The 19,997-nt window shown below is 43.5% G+C and overlaps 1 protein-coding gene across 8 annotated transcripts in view; it reads right to left on the bottom strand.

Moving 5' to 3' along the window:
• LOC138735810 (protein NDRG3-like) overlaps positions 1–19,997 on the bottom strand; it is a 124,422-nt gene that overhangs the window by 87,376 nt on the left and 17,049 nt on the right. For 7 of the 8 annotated variants that reach the window (XM_069884270.1, XM_069884271.1, XM_069884263.1 and 4 more), the window contains one exon: positions 7,901–7,969. In XM_069884270.1, the coding sequence (XP_069740371.1) occupies positions 7,901–7,957 (57 nt within the window). In that variant the 5' untranslated portion in view covers positions 7,958–7,969. Of the gene's footprint in view, positions 1–7,900; positions 7,970–15,251; positions 15,298–19,997 lie in introns of all 8 variants that reach the window. The other variant, XM_069884268.1, reaches the window with a different exon arrangement.

The following is a 19,997-nucleotide window of genomic DNA, read 5'->3' as shown; positions in this document are numbered from 1 at the left end:
TAAATTTTAAATAAATTTAAATTTTAAGAATCGATTCCAACAAAGCAAAGGACAAACCCTCACCCCTCCCCTCAATGTCAGCACACTGACAGAGCTAACTTTGTAATTCTGCAGCCAACCACATCTACACGGTCTTCGAAAGAAAATCTACTGATCAGTGTTCAACTTCCACCCCGAGGGCTGACCAGTGTCAGAGTATATACTGAAAAGAGAACATCTTCATCTTCTCATCAATACAAGTGTCAGTCATTCCATCAATTGGGGAGTCACGTGATGGAGTAGTGGCTGGTCGGGTGGAAACAGCCCTCTCCAGAGAAAAGAAAAAAAGTGTGAAAATGCAGAGCTCAATAAACATAAAACACAGGAAGAGGAAAAGAAAGTTACAGAGAAGAGACAGAGAAGATGGCACCCAAAAGGGAGGCCCCAGCAGCGGGTCGACCTGCAGCGGGGGGGCCCAGCCGCGGGGGGGCCCAGCCGCGGGGGGGCCCAGCCGCGGGGGGGCCCAGCCGCGAGGGGGCCCAGCCGCGAGGGGGCCCAGCCGCGAGGGGGCCCAGCCGCGAGGGGGCCCAGCCGCGAGGGGGCCCAGCCGCGAGGGGGCCCAGCCGCGAGGGGGCCCAGCCGCGAGGGGGCCCAGCCGCGAGGGGGCCCAGCCGCGAGGGGGCCCAGCCGCGAGGGGGCCCAGCCGCGAGGGGGCCCAGCCGCGAGGGGGCCCAGCCGCGAGGGGGCCCAGCCGCGAGGGGGCCCAGCCGCGAGGGGGCCCAGCCGCGAGGGGGCCCAGCCGCGAGGGGGCCCAGCCGCGAGGGGGCCCAGCCGCGAGGGGGCCCAGCCGCGAGGGGGCCCAGCCGCGAGGGGGCCCAGCCGCGAGGGGGCCCAGCCGCGAGGGGGCCCAGCCGCGAGGGGGCCCAGCCGCGAGGGGGCCCAGCCGCGAGGGGGCCCAGCCGCGAGGGGGCCCAGCCGCGAGGGGGCCCAGCCGCGAGGGGGCCCAGCCGCGAGGGGGCCCAGCCGCGAGGGGGCCCAGCCGCGAGGGGGCCCAGCAGCGAGGGGGCCCAGCAGCGAGGGGGCCCAGCAGCGAGGGGGCCCAGCAGCGAGGGGGCCCAGCAGCGAGGGGGCCCAGCAGCAAGGGGGCCCAGCAGCGAGGAGGCCCAGCAGCGAGGGGGCCCAGCAGCGAGGGGGCCCAGCAGCGAGGGGGCCCAGCAGCGAGGGGGTCCAGCAGCGAGGGGGCCCAGCAGCGAGGGGGCCCAGCAGCGAGGGGGCCCAGCAGCTAGGGGGCCCAGCAGTGGGTCAACCTGCAGCGAGGGGGCCCAGCAGCAGGTCGACCTGCAGCGAGGGGGCCCAGCAGCAGGTCGACCTGCAGCGGGGGGGCCCAGCAGCGGGGGGCCCAACAACAGGAGACACAGCAGCTGGAGGCCCAGCAAGAGAAGGATGAAGATACAAAGATACAAAGAGAAGATGACACAGACATAGATACTGACACAGAAGAAGAGGAGGAAGAAGACCAAAAATTTCAAAGGGAAGAAGAAGGTAAAATAGAAGGACAAAGTTATTGTTATTAATTATATCTTTTTTTTTAGAGATAGTTCACACCCTAAACTGATCAGAAAAAAATTTTATGATATATTTTTATTCTGTAATATTATTGTTTAATATCTCTGTATTAATTCATTACTTACTATGTATTTTTTTTATATCTCTTTGAACTGTATGTGTTTATAAATTATAATAATAATAAAAAGATTGAAAAAAAGAGAAACGGAAGAAGGACAAAGTTTAGATAAAGCCTTTTAATAAAGAATAGTGGTGAGAAAGAGAATGAAGGGGTGGAAGAGGGTGAGCGGCAACGGGGCAACTGGCTGGGGGCCCAGCAGAATAAATGAGGTCATTAAAAGAATGGCCATCATTAGAATTTAGTTCAATCAAAAGAAAAATGAAAAGAGCTAAAGACAGAATGAAAAGCTTAGAGTTGGTCATGACTGAAATAGGGAAAAGAGTAGAAAATGTGGAGGAATGAGAAATAGCTGTAGAAGTGGAGATAAATGATTTGAGAGGGAAGTTGGAAGTTGGAAGAGAGCGAAAAAAAATTAAGGAGACACAAGATTTATTGTCACAAAAAATTGACGTATTGGAAAACTAAAGTGGGCGAAACAACATAAAAATAGTTGGCCTGAAAGAAGGCAAAGAAGGGTCAGATATGAAGGAATTTATAAAAGGATGGATCCCAAAGGTGCTGGGAATGACAGATTCACATGAGGAAATAGAAATCGAAAGGGCATATAGAGCACTAGTACCGAAACCGCCACCACATCAAAAACCTAGATCCATAGTGGTAAAATTTCTAAGATATACGACAAGAGAAATCATACTGGAGCAGGCAAGAAAGAAGGTTGGAGAAGACAATAAGCCGTTGGAAGACAAGGGACAAAAAATATTTTTTTACCTGGACATAAGTTTCGAACTTTTAAAGAAGAGGAAGGAATTCAACACGGCGAAACCAATCTTATGGAAGAAAGGGTATAACTTTATATTAAGACATCCAGCGGTACTCAAAGAATTCATTCCTGGGGAATGGAATAGACTGCTCTCGGACCCAAAGAAAGCCCAAGAATTTGCTGAACATTTGCAGGACAGAAGAGGAGGAGGAGTGACAAGAAGGATGACCGGCAAGAAAATGTACAAAAATATGTAAAAATATAAAGTAAAGATAATGTATATATAAAGATTTAAAGATGGATAAGAGAAGGGGAAGAAGGGAAAAAAAGAGAGAGCTTTGTTATAAGTATAGGAAAATAGTGTTCTCTGGGGGTGGGAGAATAATGGTCACTGCGAAATCGTTTGACGCTTGCGAGCAAGTTCGCAAACCGAATGGAAAGGGAAGTTGTGATTGCTGTCAAGGGACAGGAGGCAATCCAAGGAGGGGAGGTTCATTTGAGATTAAAGAGTTATTGCTTGTGGGGAATGTTGGATATTTAATGTCTTAAATGGGTTGTCATATGTTGAGATTAAAAAGGAAAACTTAATAAACAGTAATAGGAAAAAAGGGATGGAGGTGGAGAAGAGGTGTAAAATAAGTGAAAATAAAGATATAACATGGCCACGTTGGACCATATGACTATAAACATTAAAGGAATATATAACCAAGTTTAAGTGTATCCCATTGGGAAAAAAAAAATCACATATAATTTAAAAGACAAAGTTATAATGATTGAAAAAACCTGGGAACCACATATGGAACATAACAGAAAGAGCAGGCCTAGGACCACCACCACGTAAAATAAGATAAACACAATCAGATTTGATGTGAATAAGTAGATGATACGTCTTCTTTGTTTGTATTCCTTTTGTATAAAGATATTGTTTTATTGTATTTTATATGTTCAATATTTACTGTTTTTGGAGGGGGATGAGAAGGGGGAAGGGAGAGATGGGGGGAAAAAGAGAAAATGTCACTGTGATAATTTAAAGATATGCATTTGTAAATATATCTATAAATATATTTATCATAGTGTTTCTTTTTCTTTGGCTTGGCTTCGCGGACGAAGATTTATGGAGGGGGTAAAAAGTCCACGTCAGCTGCAGGCTCGTTTGTGGCTGACAAGTCCAATGCGGGACAGGCAGACACGATTGCAGCGGTTGCAGGGGAAAATTGGTTGGTTGGGGTTGGGTGTTGGGTTTTTCCTCCTTTGCCTTTTGTCAGTGAGGTGGGCTCTGCGGTCTTCTTCAAAGGAGGTTGCTGCCCGCCAAACTGTGAGGCGCCAAGATGCACGGTTTGAGGCGTTATCAGCCCACTGGCGGTGGTCAATGTGGCAGGCACCAAGAGATTTCTTTAGGCAGTCCTTGTACCTTTTCTTTGGTGCACCTCTGTCACGGTGGCCAGTGGAGAGCTCGCCATATAACACGATCTTGGGAAGGCGATGGTCCTCCATTCTGGAGACGTGACCCATCCAGCGCAGCTGGATCTTCAGCAGCGTGGACTCGATGCTGTCGACCTCTGCCATCTCGAGTACTTCGACGTTAGGGATGTAAGCGCTCCAACGGATGTTGAGGATGGAGCGGAGACAACGCTGGTGGAAGCGTTCTAGGAGCCGTAGGTGGTGCCGGTAGAGGACCCATGATTCGGAGCCTCACCAAAGCCTTCGACACAGTGAGCAGGAAAGGGCTTTGGCAAATACTAGAGCGCATCGGATGTCCCCCAAAGTTCCTCAACATGATTATCCAACTGCACGAAAACCAACAAGGTCGGGTCAGATACAGCAATGAGCTCTCTGAACCCTTCTCCATTAACAATGGCGTGAAGCAAGGCTGTGTTCTCGCACCAACCCTCTTTTCAATCTTCTTCAGCATGATGCTGAACCAAGCCATGAAAGACCCCAACAATGAAGACGCTGTTTACATCCGGTACCGCACGGATGGCAGTCTCTTCAATCTGAGGCGCCTGCAAGCTCACACCAAGACACAAGAGAAACTTGTCCGTGAACTACTCTTTGCAGACGATGCCGCTTTAGTTGCCCATTCAGAGCCAGCTCTTCAGCGCTTGACGTCCTGCTTTGCGGAAACTGCCAAAATGTTTGGCCTGGAAGTCAGCCTGAAGAAAACTGAGGTCCTCCATCAGCCAGCTCCCCACCATGACTACCAGCCCCCCCACATCTCCATCGGGCACACAAAACTCAAAACGGTCAACCAGTTTACCTATCTCGGCTGCATCATTTCATCAGATGCAAGGATCGACAATGAGATAGACAACAGACTCGCCAAGGCAAATAGCGCCTTTGGAAGACTACACAAAAGAGTCTGGAAAAACAACCAACTGAAAAACCTCACAAAGATAAGCGTATACAGAGCCGTTGTCATACCCACACTCCTTATCATAGTGTGATAAATAAAGAATTACAACAAAAAAAGTCATTTCATCAATTGAACAGAGAGGAAAATAACATGTATCATACTTCCACAATCAAATTTATTTCTCAGAATAAAACAATACCTCAATACCTTTTCCCCCAATTATACTCAATGCATCAATGGGAATCCCTGCTACCCCTTTGTCAGGGGAAGACAGTCTGGCACACAGAGGGAAGCTACAGGTGTGTATGCAAAATCGTGAGCAAGTGCCAGTATACTAACACTGGGTGAATTAGACAGAGGCTCTCAATGCTTCACTTCCCTGCTGTGTTCATTGCACAATGTTTAACATCAGAAAACACTGATGTCCTGAACTAAAAAAAGCCCTCCTACACTTGCTCTGTGTGAGTTCAGCTAAACTAACTAACAGCTGCATACAGCGACAGCCTTATTCAAGAAAGAATGGGTATGATTGGGTAATGTTATCGTTAATTAAACCTTGTAACTCCATTGTTACAAGTGTTTGACATTGAATTGATACACAATATGCATTAAACACCTTCACTCCCAGAATTTCTGGCTGAAACAAAACTTTGCTCAGATCTCGCGAAGCCGCTGCAATTCATTTCACGTTCTAGAATATGAAGGTGACCATACTTTGAGTAACTTTGCTAGCCATTTGATAAGCTATTTGGTCAGGCCAGATGTGTACTCATGCACATTCCCCACATCCAAGCACTGGCTGACACCATTGTCAATTGTGAACCAATCAGGTGACTCATTCACACTCCCTCTTGTTCTCTCCAAATATTTCCTGCACTGTTTTTATTTCAACAAATTCAGCACTCATCAGGTTTAACTAAAGATCTTCTTAACTCTACCACTTGACTCAGATTTATATGCTACAGGCATTAGTGGGGTTGTTTACAAGTTTGGCACGGTGTGTTAAAGCTCATTAATCATTGTACAATTGAAGATTTGGATTTGTGACGAGAGCAACTGGCAGTTCCCAACATATTAGTTGTGTATTTTACATTCTAAAGTTCTGATCTCGCATGGTTTTCCTGGGAGCCTTTCATGGATCTTTAATTATTTTTTTATTACCTAGGTGTAATACATTCTACTGCTTTGCAGGCTCACGTCAGAAAGGAGCCATGGAAGAACCAGGTCGATAATAAGACCATAAGACAGGAGCAGAACTAGGTCATTCAACTCATCGAGTCTGCCCTGCCATTTAACTGTGAGCTGATCCATTTTCCCACTCACCCCCACTGCCTGACCTTCTTCCCATAATCTTTAGATGCCCTGGCTAATCAAGGACTCATCACACTCTGTCTTTAATACACCTAATGGCCAGGCCGCCACAACAAATTCTGGCTGAAGAAATTCCTCCACATCTCTAAGTGGACGCTCTTCAATCCTGAATTTGTGCCCCCTTGTCCTAAACTCTCCCACTATGGGACACAACCCCTCTACATTTTCTCTGTGCATGCTTTTCAAATAGGCTTCAATCATACCGGTCGGTGCCCAAGAAGAGTGCAGTAACCTGCCTTAATGACTATCGACCAGTCGCACTTACATCAACAGTGATGAAGTGCTTTGAAAGGCTGGTGTTGAAGAATATCAGCTCCTGTCTGAGCGGTGACATAGAGTGGATCAGATCCATTCTCTCACTGGCTCTACACAATGCCCTGGAACACCTGAACAGCAAAGATGCATGTATGAGGATGCTCTTTATCGACTACAGTTCAGCATTTAACATCATCATCCCTCAAAATTGATCAAGAAACTCCCAAGACCTGGGAGTTGACACCCCACTGTGTAATTGGTTCATGGATTTCCTCACCTTCAGACCACAATCACTGAAGATTGGGAAGAACTTCTCCACAATCTCCATCAGTACCAGAGCACCACAGGGCTGTATTCTTAGCCTCTGCTCTACTCACTTTACATTTATGACTGTGACTCGGTACGACAATAACACTAACTACAAATATGCCGAGGATACCACAGTAGTGGGTTGTTTAAAGGAAGGGGATGAGTCAACAAACAGGATGGAGATTGGAAACTTGGCTGAATGGTGCAACAATAAAAATCTTGCACTCAATGTCACCAAAACTATGAAGCTGATGGTTGACTTCAGGAAAGGAAAGCCAGAGGTATCCAATCCAGTGATCATTGGGGGATCAGAGGTGGAGAAGGTGAGCAAATTTAGGTTTTTGGGAGGATCTTTCCTGGACCCAACACACCAATGGCATCATGAAGAAAGCATGTTGGTGCCTCTACTACTTCAGGAGTATGACACTAGAAACCCTGGCAAATTTCTACAAAGGTATGGTGGAAAGTGTGCTGACCAGCTGCATCATGGTCTGGTATAGGAACACCAATACCCCTGAGCATAAAGTCCTCCAAAAGGCAGTGGACACAGCCCAGGACATCACAGGCAAAACCCTCTCCACTAATGAGAACATCTATAGAGAACGCTGACGTCAGAGGGCAGCAGCAATCATCAAAGACCCACACCACCCAACATATGCTGTTCTTGCTGCTGCCATCAGGAAAGAGGTACAGGTGCCACAAGACTCTCACCACCACGTTCAGGAACAGCTGCTACCTGCCACCATCAGACTCCTCAACAACAAACTCAATCAGAGACTCATTTAAGGACTCTCACTTGTGCACCTCATTGATTTTCTTTGTATTGCAGTCAGTTTGTTTACATGTTTACACTGTGTCAGTTTAATTTTTTGCACTACCAATTAGTGGTAATTCTACTGAGCCTGCAGGAAAAATGAATCTCAGGGTTGTATGCAGTGTCATGTATGTACTCTGACCATAAATCTGAAATTCTGAATCCTTCTGCAAGTGAGGTCTCACCAGTGCCAAATGGATGAAGTTAAGGAAACATATCAGGTTTCCTTCTCTGATTCAGCTAAAGAATTGGTGTTTAGATAACAATTGTCTGCTTTTTTAAATTTCTAGCTTTGTAAAATACAATTCCCAATTTCTCACAATTAAGAGCTTTTCTGCTAGTTCGGTAACATAAAACAGACCAGCTTCTTACCCCATCTGTCAGAAGTGGCTTAATCTCAGTCAGCTGGACATCTTGGAGTTCATCCATCACTACCAAGTTCTACAAAAAGAACAAAATGTTTGCACGTTAAACCCTTGTTCAGAGGAATACTGTACAGATAAGCGTGACGCAGGAAACAAAACTGGCAATCACAAGGTAGTCCACTACATTAGAGCCACCAAATAAAATTAATTTTGTAAAGTAGCTCTTCTCACTTCTAATCATTCAATTTTTAAAAATGGATCAACCATTTTAAACTTAAACTACATCAAATTTGATTATGAATAAACAACTTCAACTCTGAATGATATTTTGAATCAACTCTTGAAATTAGCAGTTAGAGGAAAGCAATCAAATTGAAAATGACATCAATTATGATGTAAATAATAATATAAATTACATGTTGAATTACCAGAAAAATGTCACGGACTCTCCTCTAAGTACAATGCTTCTCTGTAAATGTACTGTGACCTGTGTGTGTATCGGTGTAGCTCACCCAAGACATATTTATAAAAAAAATAGCTTAACCTAAATATTAATATTAACATTATTGCCCCTCGAACAAGTCTTTGAAACACCCAGACACTTTGAAGCATTATGAGCCGCCAAGGTGAGGTAAATGGGGAAAGTACAATAAAACCCTCACATATCTCTAATATGGGGATTGGAAGATGCCAGATAACTGAATTTTCTGGTTACTTGAGATTGCTTATTGCATGGATTGGCAAACTAACCACTAGGGGCTTCCAATTTTAAACTTTGGTATCTTTATTTATTTTCACAATTTTTTTGCTGGATGCTTGAATTCTGGATAAAGGATTTTATTGTACATGGCATAAAGATGATTTGTTTTTGTGTTGTACAATTTTGAAACATATAGAATTGTTAAAGTAGGTGAGCAAAGCTTGTTTAGAGGCAAGGATATTGCTGGACCTGTAGAAATGAGTTACAGGTGTTACAAATGAACCGACCTCTGTTAGTACTAACACAGGAACAGCAATGAAAGACTCAACAAGCAGTGGTAAATTCAAAATAATAGTTTTTATTAAACTATTAACCACATAACAGTTCTCACTTAACTCTAAACCTATTTAACTCTAAACTTAACCCCACTATGCGCGAATGTAATTGAATTAGTAAGTGTGCATATATCAAAGTCCAAAATATTTCAGTTTAAACTTGAGTCTGAAAAGTTAATTTTAAGGCCCAGTATTTTAAAATCTGGATGAACTTGAAAGTCTGTTAAATTTTAGTTCAGAAGTGATAACGAAACATCAAGTTCTTTTAAATTGTAGCTTAAAGCAATAATGAAGTGTTTGTTGACACTGATTCAGTCCTTAGACTGTTCAGACTTATTCAAATGTTTAAGTTTCATTTCTCTTGTTCAAGAAGCCTTAATTGCTTTTAAGAACCATAGGTTGTATGAGTTTTAATTAAGAACACTTCTGCTCCATTTATAGCTCCGTCTTTCTAGACACGACAACTCTGAGAATGGACTCTCCTCTAAGTACAATGCTTCTCTGTAAATGTACTGTGACCTGTGCTGTGTGTGTATCGGTGTAGCTCACCCAAGACATATTTATAAAAAAAATAGCTTAACCTAAATATTAATATTAACACAAGGGAAGGTTAAACAGGTTAGGACTTCATTCCCTGAAGCATAAAAGAATGAGGAGAGATTTGACAGAGGTAGACAAAATTATGGTGGGTATAAAAATCAGTAAATCCAAGTGGGCTTTTCCACTGAGATTACAATTGGAGAACATGGGTTAAGAGTGAAAGGGGAAAGCTTACAGGGAACATTAGGGGGATCTTCTTCACGCAGTGGGATGTGGAACTACAGCTGAATTGGTGAATGCAGGCTCAATTTTGTCATTTAAGAAAATTTGGACAGATATGTGGATAGGAGGGGTATGGAAGGATATGGTCCAGGTGCAGGTCATGAGAAGAGGTAGAATAATAGTTCGGCACAGACTAGAAGGGCTGAAGGTCCTGTTTACTGTTTACTGTGCTGTAGTGTACTATGGTTCTATCTCAGTTGAGACTTTTGACACAAATACCTAAAACAGTGAGAAGGATCCTTCTGCAGACAGACTATTGGAATATCTCTAGCATTTAGACAGCCAGGTCAAGGTGACCATCCAAGTTATGTGAATATTACACTCCCAGCCTTTGGTGAAGAATTTGTGTTGAAATGTAGGGAACACTGCATCTAATTTGCACACAAGATCCCACAACTAGCTGCAATGACCAGATGTTGTGCCAACCTATGTAAATCTACTCAAAAAAACCCAAAACCTTCCCTATCTCAGAACCCGCGGTTTTTCTTTCATCTTTTGAGTCTTTTCAATGTCCCTAATGTACCAGCTTCCACCAATATCACCCGGGCAATGCATTCCAGGCCCCCACTATCCTTTTTCCCCCACTAACCTTTTTCCCCCACTCACATACCACCTTAAGTAATCCCTTACTAACCACAGAGATCTAACCACCGAGATCCTATGCTATAGGTGTTGTGTGGTTAGTAAGGGATTACTTACGATTATGATTATACGTGAGTGGAAAGAAAGGTTGAAAACCACTGGTTTATCAGGACAAATTGCAACCAGACACCTGAGTTACCCTTGAAAGAAACTCTAACACCTTTTGTACTTGCTTGAGTTGGGACTTGGGTTATCACCACATCCAAAAGATGGCTCCTTTGACAATACAGCACTTCACCAGTTCTGCACTGAAGGCTCCATCTAGATTTATGTTCTCAAGCAACTGGAGTGGGCATTGAATCCACAACCTTCTGAACTGGAGTGCTATCCAAGGAGCAGATAAGTGATTGGTGTGGGGGGGAGGGGTGGTGGAGAAAATAAAAGGCAAAACTACATTCTCCTTTGTGAGTGGGATTCAAGAAAAAGGATCGAAGTTAGCACAGTGGCCATTGATAGAAAAAACAACAAATGAGGTAAGTATCAGAGCTAGGGATTTTCTCTTTGAAGGACGAGACATGATTTAATACAGGTCTACAAGATTATGAGAGGCATAGATAGTGTGAACAGCCAGCACCTTTTTCCGGAACAAGAGGAGGAAACACTCGAGGACATCTGTTCAAAGTGAGGGGAGGAATGTTTAAGAGAGGCATCAGGGATGCACTTTTATTTTGCACAGTGATGGGTGAGGGCCTAGAATGTGTTGCCGGGGTGGTGGTGGTGGAGGCTGGTACAATAGGGACGTTGAAAAGACTCTTAAACAGGCAAATGGATGAAAGAAAAATAGGGGGTTCTGAAATAAGGAAGATTTAGTTTTTTTTTTAGCAGGTTTACACAGGTCAGCACAACATCATGGGCCAAAGTCCCTGTACTGCGCAGGAACATTCTATGCTCTATATATACTATGCAAAAATTTGTTGTATAAAAATAATTAACATGCAAACAAATCTGGAGACACCACGAACAGACAAGCAGCAGATAAAGACTGGCAACAGATGGAGAAATTTAAGGTGTTGTAAACTTGATCAACGAGAAACTGAAGAGGCTTATATAAATTTGTTCAGCACCAAGACCAAGACTCCATGGATAACTTGCTGTATGCCCTGATTTGTATCAGTGAGAATTGTGTTGCTAACTCTCTGTTGACCATCATTGGTTTTCATTCCCATGTTTAATGACCTCAGAGCACAACACAATTCGAAGCAGGTGCAAGCCATTCAGCCCTTTGAGCCTGCCCTACCATTAACCAAGATCATGGTGGATCTTCTTCCCACATCTCCCTTTTCCAACACTATTAGGGTGACACATAAGCACACAGAGGTGCTGCAGGAACCCAGCTGGTCTCGCAGCGTCCATAGGAGGTAAAGATTTATACCGATGTTTCTGTTCTGAGCCCTTCTTCAAGGTATAAACAAAAGGCAGACAGGCTTCTGAATAAAGACTGGGGAGAGAAAGGGGGAAAAATAGAAGAGAGAGGAGTTCAAACCAACAAACAAAAGATGTTAATTGGATGATAAAAGGAAAGGTGGGTATTGATTTTGGCTGTGAAAGGAGAGAGAGAGAGACAGAACTAGAGGAAAGGAGATGGGGATGAAGAATGTGTGTGTGTGTGTGTGTGTGTGTGTGTGTGTGTGTGTGTGTGTGTGTGTGTGTGTGTGTGTGTGTGTGTGTGGGGGGGGGGGGGTCTTTATAGAAACTGGAGAAGTCAATGTAAATACCATCCGGTTGGAGGGTACCCAAATGGAAAAGGAGGTGTCATTCCTCCAATTTGTGGGTGGTCTCAGTCTAGTAGTGCATGAGACCATGGACATACATGTCAACAAGGAAATGGGGAGTGGAATTGAAATGGGTGGCCATCAGGAGATCCACATTATTGTGGCGGACAGAGCTGAGGTGCTCAGTGAAACGATCTGCCAGCTAATGGCACAGCTAGTAGAACACTGCCTGATCTCGCTAGCAACCTATGTTCAATCCTGACCTCCAGCGTTAGGCGGAGTTTTCACCTATAATGACTTAAAGCTTGATCAAAAGGGTAGGGTTAAGGAGCACTTTGAAGGTGACACATTGAGAGGTTTAGGAATTTCTATGCTCCGGGTCTTGGCAGCTAAAAGGCAGAGCCACTAATAATGGAGCAATGGAATAAAATGGGGTTTTGTGTGATGCCAGAACTGGAGGAGTATAATTCCTGCTGCGTGGGAATCCATCTACCAACATGTAGCCTACTTGCTGTTCTGTAAATTCCCTTCCACAACCAAATTCACTCAAACAAGCTAAAAAATTTTAACTTGGTAATGTGTCCCAAGCGATTTCACAAAAGTGCCATTGAACAAAAACTCTTCACTACCCAGCAAAACAAAGCTTATTGTCACGTGTGATAGTTTGTTTTCAGTACAATCCAGCTAGATATCTCATACATAGTCCAGCAAGGAAGATAGTACAAAAATGCAGAGACGCTGAGAAAAGGTAACAGTTTTAGGGTGGTACGCTTAGTGCAGTGGTTAGCGCAACACTGTTACAGTGCCAGTAACCTGGGTTCGAATCCGGCACTCTCTGTAAGGCGTTTATACATTCTCCCCATGTCTGCGTGAGTTTCTTCCATGTGCTGCAGTTTCCTCCCACCCTTAAAACGTACCGAGTTTGTAAGTCAATTAGGTGTAATTGGGCAGCAAGAGCTCATTGGCCAGAAGGGCTTGTTACTGTGCTCCATGACTAAATTTAAAACTTAAATATTTAAAATGGTAATATTGAGGGATCTTTCAAGAGTCTGATAACAACAGAATAGAACTGTCGTTGAATCATGATCGAACAGCTTAGTTGTAAGGCATGACTTAGAGACGAAAGGACTAAAAGATATTTAGTGAGGGAATTTGGAGACTGAGCACATGCCAATCAATGGCAGAGGAAAGATATTTGGGAATGTGCAGACTTAGAAAGATTGATATCAAAGAGAAGTGTGGGAATAGGAGCTTCAAGAGATGCGGAAAGTAAGGCTAAAGACATTTAAAATTAAGGCATTCCTCCAGGTGTGGCTGAAAGTCAGAAACCTCAAGGGCAAATACATTCGAGTGTCTGTTGTTAACTGAGCCAATAACTCACCGCACAAGAGAGTCGTGCATGGAGCCACATTGAACAGCAACTGTAATTTATCGAGATCCAGGATTCAAGCCTAAAGCCACGTTATTTACACTACAAACTAACCCGATTTGGTACACAAGCAGTTTACATTGCTCAGTGTTGAGAGTAAAAACTGCTAGGGTGTGGGCTGTGCTTGCTGTTGCCAGCTTTGTCAGAAGGCAGCTTCAGTTACCATGGGATCCCTGACACCATGTGAAACCCACATCACAAGCGATGGTGTTTGTTTTGGGAAATATTGGGCAAAAACAGTGTCTAAAAATGAGCTGTGCAATGAAAATCACTGCAGGCCAAAAGGATCATCAAGAATTAAATACAATGCATGTTAGAAGCAGCGGAGAAATGTAAAAAGAAAATTGTGGAAAACTCTCAGCAGGTCAGGCAGCATGAGCAAAGGGAAACAAACTTAATGACTGAAGCACACGCACTTTTTAAACTTTGTTTCTGCTCAGCAACTGGAAACATCACTTTAATTCTTTCCACTGAATATTTGCTGGGATGTCAAGGAATTTCCAGCACAGAAATAGACCATTCAGCCCAGATGGGCCATGGTGGGGCCATGATGCTCCACAAAACCTCCACCCTTCACATCTGCATGTTCTGTGCCTCTTTCCATGCACCTAGTCGAGTTCTCCTTTACCGCATCGACGCTAGACTTCTCGTGCAAATGGTGGCAAATGCCTGACTGTTAGGACCTAATAGCACAATTTCAATTTCTTAATCAATGCTGAAAAGCTCCCTGGTTTGGACTCCTCCAGCCAAGGAAACAATTTTCACCTGTCAGCAGGCGTCTTTTCAAATTTAAAAGCCAATCCCTCATTTTTCAGTAAGATTATCTGATCGGTCCCTCAGTCTACAGTCCTGCCTACTAGAGAACCATAGAACAACATAGCACAGAAAGCAGGCCCCTTGGCCCTTCCAGTCTGTGCCAAACTATTATTCTGCCTAGTCCCACTGACCTGTACCCAGTCCATGCCCCTCTCTACCCCTCCCATCCATGAAGATTCTTAAATGTTCAAATTCAGCTTGCGTTTGCCACTTCTCTGTGTGAAGAAAAGTTCCACCTTAAACTCTTCTCCTTTCAACCTTCACCCATGTCCACTGGTTTGTTTTTCACCTGACCTCAGTGGAAAAAGCCTGATTGTATTTATTCTGTCTATACCCCTCAGAATTTTGTATGCCTCCATCAAATCTCCCCTCATTCTTCTACGATCCAGGGAATGGAGTCCCAACCTTCCCAATAACTCATTTCCTCAATCTTCTCTTCATTCTTTCAGTCGTATTGATATCCTGATCACTATTCACCCCTTTGCTTATGAAGTGAACCCTCCATTTCCCTTGCATTCCAAAACTCTACTTCTTATGCCCCTTGAGAAAGAGAGTTCCAAAGACATTCAATCCTCTAAGGGAGGGGAAAATAAAAATCCCCATTTTCAATGGTTAGCCTTTTTTAAGAGCAATCCTTTTTTCCAGATTCTCCCACAAGATGAAATGTCTTCCCCATCCTGTACAGATTCCTCATGGTCTTGTGTTCCAGTCAAGTTCCCCTTCTCCTTTTCTGAACTGATCAAATTTTCCACCCAAGGCAACTGATTGATCCACCAAAGGTGTCAATCAAGTACCCTTGTTCCAACTCATTTAATCATATTTCTTAAAAATGTTTGTGTTCTTCTTTGGAAAACATCACAAGCCCTTTAATTTGGAAATCCTAAGTAGAAAGAAACTCTTACTGTTTAAATGCGTGTGTCCCAAGACCATTGCAGCTTAGGCACGATTCTGGAAAGTAAATCCAAAGTCAGTCTTACAAATCCAGTGTAAAATCTATTTATTTATTTTTCACACTATGAAACATATTGACCAAAATACACACAAACATTTCCCTCTTGAATATACATAGTGTCATTTTCTCTCCTTTTTCCCCCTCCCTTCCCTCCCTCCTTCCCACCCCCCTCCCCACCCACTAAATGTTCAACATATACGATACATTAAACCCATTAAACAATGTCATCACACAATGAAAATAAACAAGAAAATTGTGTCATCTACTTTTACACACTGGGTCAGTTCGTTTCATCTTCTCCTTCTGTCATTTTAGGTGGTGGAGGTCTGCAGTAGGATTTCTCTGTTGTGTTCCATGTACGGTTCCAAAATTTGTTCGAATACTATGATGTTATTTCTTAAATTATATATTATTTTTTCCAGTGGAATACATTTATTCATTTCTATGTACCATTGCTGTATTCTCAGGCTATATTCTGATTTCCAGGTTGAAATTTGTCCTTCAAGTAAGTTTTCAGTTGGTGGTATCCAAACATTGTACCGTGAGTTATACTATATTTGTACTTCATTTGTTCAAAAGATAATAATTTATTTCCAGAAAAACAATTTTCTATTCTTTTGATCCCTTTTCTCTCCCATTCTCTAAAGGAAAGGTTATCTATTGTGAAAGGGATTAGTTGATTTTGCATCAATATTAATTTTGGTAGTTGATCATTTGTTTTTTTCCTTTCTACATGAATCTTCTTCCAAATGTTGAGCACAAATCCAGTGTTGACACAAAGACTCTTGAACTGAGGCAAAGAAGTAATCACAAAGGAGGTGGGAGACTCCGAGTGACCAGACAGTTGAAAACTTACGGATTCTTGTCGTGTTGCTTCCAGAGCTCTTTCAGCTGAATGGTTGTCACAACTCCCCTTTTCCTTTCGTAAGGGAAAACAAAATGTGTGACTTTCACAGTTCTTCTAGAACCCAAGCATGGGTCAGGCAAAATGACTATTACAATGGTCACAATCCAAAAGCAGAAATTCTCCTGCTTCCAAAAACCCAAATACCGGTCAATCAAAGTGACCTTTCTTTTTGTCATGGCGTGGTTCAATAATACCCCTTCAAAATTACTGTTCCTTTGGCCACGGTGGGGTTCAATAATCCCCAACAGGGAGAATCAAACAAATTGTCCATAACCAGTGTTCATGAAAGAGCTGCTGATCACAAAGTGCTGTTCCTTTAAAATGGCCACATGACTCTCTCCACCTGTGTCCCGGGGACAATTCCTCTCTCCTCTTTAAAGCACAGTCCATACCCGATTGTTGCCACCCCAGTCTCTCCAAATCTGTGCAGGTTTGCAGCTTGATTTGTTAACTCTTAAAGTGACAATCCCATTCAAATAAAAATGGAAGCTTGTAATAGTGGTGTCCTTTTTCAATATTTCTTTATGGCTGCTCTCAGTGGTGGAATAGGCTAGAGTGGCAAATGGCCTACCCCTGCTCCTAATTCCTGTTCTCATATTAATGAAAGCAGCAAGACCATTGAGAGACGAGCTTTAGGAAAATGAATAAAAGTGACTATTTGATCAATACACATTGGTGTCAGTGGGATCAGTTATCGCGAGCATTTCACTGTCATAAATAGTTTTGGAGGCCTCCAAAATGGTGACGGCATGATAGAAATGGGTCTCTTTTTTTATTCACTCAATCAAAAACAGCCAAAAAGATGCTAAAATTGGCACGGGCTCCCTTGGGTTGCAAAGTGGAAACCTCGGCAATAAAGACTGCATTTTAAGAAGTGATTAAATGACTGCAAAGTTCTTTGGGGACATCCCAAAGTCACGGAAAGCTCTGCATTCTCCTTTTTTTAAAATCAAGAACACACATTCAGTACCTGTCCCTTTCCGCACATTCAGTACCTGTCCCTTTCCGCACATTCAGTACCTGTCCCTTTCCGCACATTCAGTACCTGTCCCTTTCCGCACATTCAGTACCTGTCCCTTTCCGCACATTCAGTACCTGTCCCTTTCCGCACTCGTACCTGCCTGGAAACTGGAAACAGGCTCTGTTTGTGGGCGGACAAAATCATACCAGCTCCCAAGACAGTGCAAGCTGAGAGATTTCACCTCTCCCAAGAATATCAGCAATCTTAACAGTGCCACTCTTTCTGTCCCCCATCCAGTTTCTTCCAAGGATAGATTGCATAATTAAACCGGCGGCAAATTAGAATCCTAACAGGTTCAAGTGCACATTTATTTCTCATCTGATTGTAACAGTACAACCTGACAAAACAGCATTCCCCAATCCATGGTGAAAAACAGGCAAACACACAACCAGACATAACACTTATACAGAGAGGTTCTATACATGATGTATTATAAACATATATTAAAATTAAATATTATTAATAAATAGTAGTCATAGGGAGTTGTTCAGCATTCTCACTGCCCGTGGGAAGAAGCTGTTTCTCAGCATCTCTTTGCTGATGGCAGTAGCTGGAAGATGCTGTGTGCGGGATGGTAGGAGTACCCACTAATTTTGTGAGCCTTCTTTAAACAGCAATTCCTGTGCATCTCATTGATGGGGAGGGGGTGAGGAGGAGATGGGGGTGGGGAAGGAGAGTCCCTAGGGATCCTGTCTGCTGCTTTTAGGGTCCTGTGGATTGACTTCTGATCTGATGCTCCACAGCAAATGCACCACACAGTGATGCAGCGGGCCAAGATATTCTTGCAAAAGCTCCTGTAGAAACTTGACAGAATGCTGACCGGTAGTCTTGGCAGCCTGAACCTTCTCAGGAAAGGCAGTCCCTGCGCGCCTTTCTGACAAGTGAGGAGGTGTTATGTGTCCACAATAGATCAGTTCTTAAGTGGATTCCAAGGAACTTGGTGCTCTCCACTTTCTCCACTGTTAATGCTTTGTACCTGATGTCAGGGCTTCCATGCTGTGTTATCAAAGTCACTATTACATTTAGAATATTGCTCCAACCCCTCTCATCCAGAAAGGGGTAAACATAGCCAAGTCTACCATTGGCTCTGACTTCCTGTCCTTTAAAGACATTCTGTGAGCCACTGCTTTAAGTAGGCACCCAACATCACAAAGGACCCTGGTGAGCAACAGAAACCTGAAGTCCCCCACCTCTACGCTCAAGAACAGTCTCCCCACCAACCACCCACCCCAAGCCCTCAAGCTCTTGAACTTCCCCTCGCTACCCTAACCATAAACTACTCCAAGACCACAAAATAAATCTGTCTCCCCCTATTGAAATATTTTTTTATTATAAAAGTAAAAACAATGCTGGAGAAACTCAGCAGGTCAAACAGTGTCCTGTCTATTGCAAAGATAAAGATACATAACCAATGTTTCAGGCTTGAGCCCTTTGTTTTTAAAATGCAGTCAGGATTGTTGTGGAGAGAGGAGAGGGCAGAGTATTCAAAGGAGGTGAGAGTGGTATAAGAGAGGGGAGTGGTGAAGTTGAGACGGTTGACGACTCGGCGGCAAAAGATCCTGAGTGGGCAGCTGGCCAGGTCAAGGTGTCCAAGAGGAGGAAGAAGGCTTAAAGTGGGTCTTCAGTGGGGAGGGGGGGTGGAGAATCCTGGTCGTGAAAGTGGGCATGGAGGTTCACAATTCTGGCTAAAGAAACTCCTCTTTTAAAATAGACACCCTTCAATCCAGAAGCTGCACCAGAGACTGCCCTATATTTCTTTGTCCAGGCCTTTCAACATTCAAAATGCTTCCATTAGGTCCCCCCTGAACTCCAAGGAGTACAGTCTAAATTCCAGAACTCCCTGCCCAACAGTATCGAGAGAGTACCCTCACCAGTCAAGGTAATTGGTCACCACAAGGGCTTTTAAGGATGGACAATTATTCCCATTGCCTCTGAGGTTCAGATCACTAAGAGTAAACAACTAAAAATAAAATTATCCCTTGCAGGTACCAGATGACCTGTGCATGGGCGAGAACACAATATTGGCATAACATGACTAATTATTCCTCTCTCGGAGAATCCTCTACCTTAGCTGGCAATCCAATCTCTATATTTTTTTATAGAAAGCGACCCCCATTGCCTGATAATCATCCAGAAAATGCATGCCCACTGACCTCAATCCAGAATACCACTGACAGTGGTGTAACACCTTTATAATGATAGTTCTATGTTTCAGTGTTGTGCTTCTTCTGTGACAAGCTCCCTCCAAGACCATGCAATTTAAAAAAAATCTCCATTTCATCATCAATAAAGTGCTCATAGCTGATTAGTTATCCTGACTTTTACGCCCATCAGTGAATTTTAAGGAATCATAAAGTCAGTTCTCTCCTCTGTGCAGACGCTAGCTCTTGCAGAATAGATGAAGATCTTGCCACCTCCCCTCTCTCCACAGCCACGGAGGAGTCTCGCTGCTTGTTATTTATATCCGCGACAGATGGAGCATAATTTCAGTTTCAATAACTCGTTAAAGTGGGAGAGAATAAGATGCGCCCGATTCAAAGAGGAATTAAGCAAATATTTTTGTCTCTCCTTCCTGAAGACATAAATAATCAAGAACAAAGTGTCTACCAGAGGAATTTAATACTGATAAAGGAAAAAGTGACTAAAAATCTTGCAACCAATGGCTTGTATCTAGGGTTTTAAAAGCAGCACAGATAAGACCACTGCACAGTGATAATTTTTTCAAAATTCCACAAATTCTGGATTAGCTACAGTGGAATGAAAACTGG

The sequence above is a fragment of the Narcine bancroftii genome, chromosome 6, assembly GCF_036971445.1.
Source record: "Narcine bancroftii isolate sNarBan1 chromosome 6, sNarBan1.hap1, whole genome shotgun sequence".
Lineage (NCBI taxonomy): Eukaryota > Metazoa > Chordata > Chondrichthyes > Torpediniformes > Narcinidae > Narcine > Narcine bancroftii.
The sequence above is the reverse complement of the archived record's forward strand: the minus strand, read 5'-3'. Positions and strand labels throughout refer to the sequence as shown.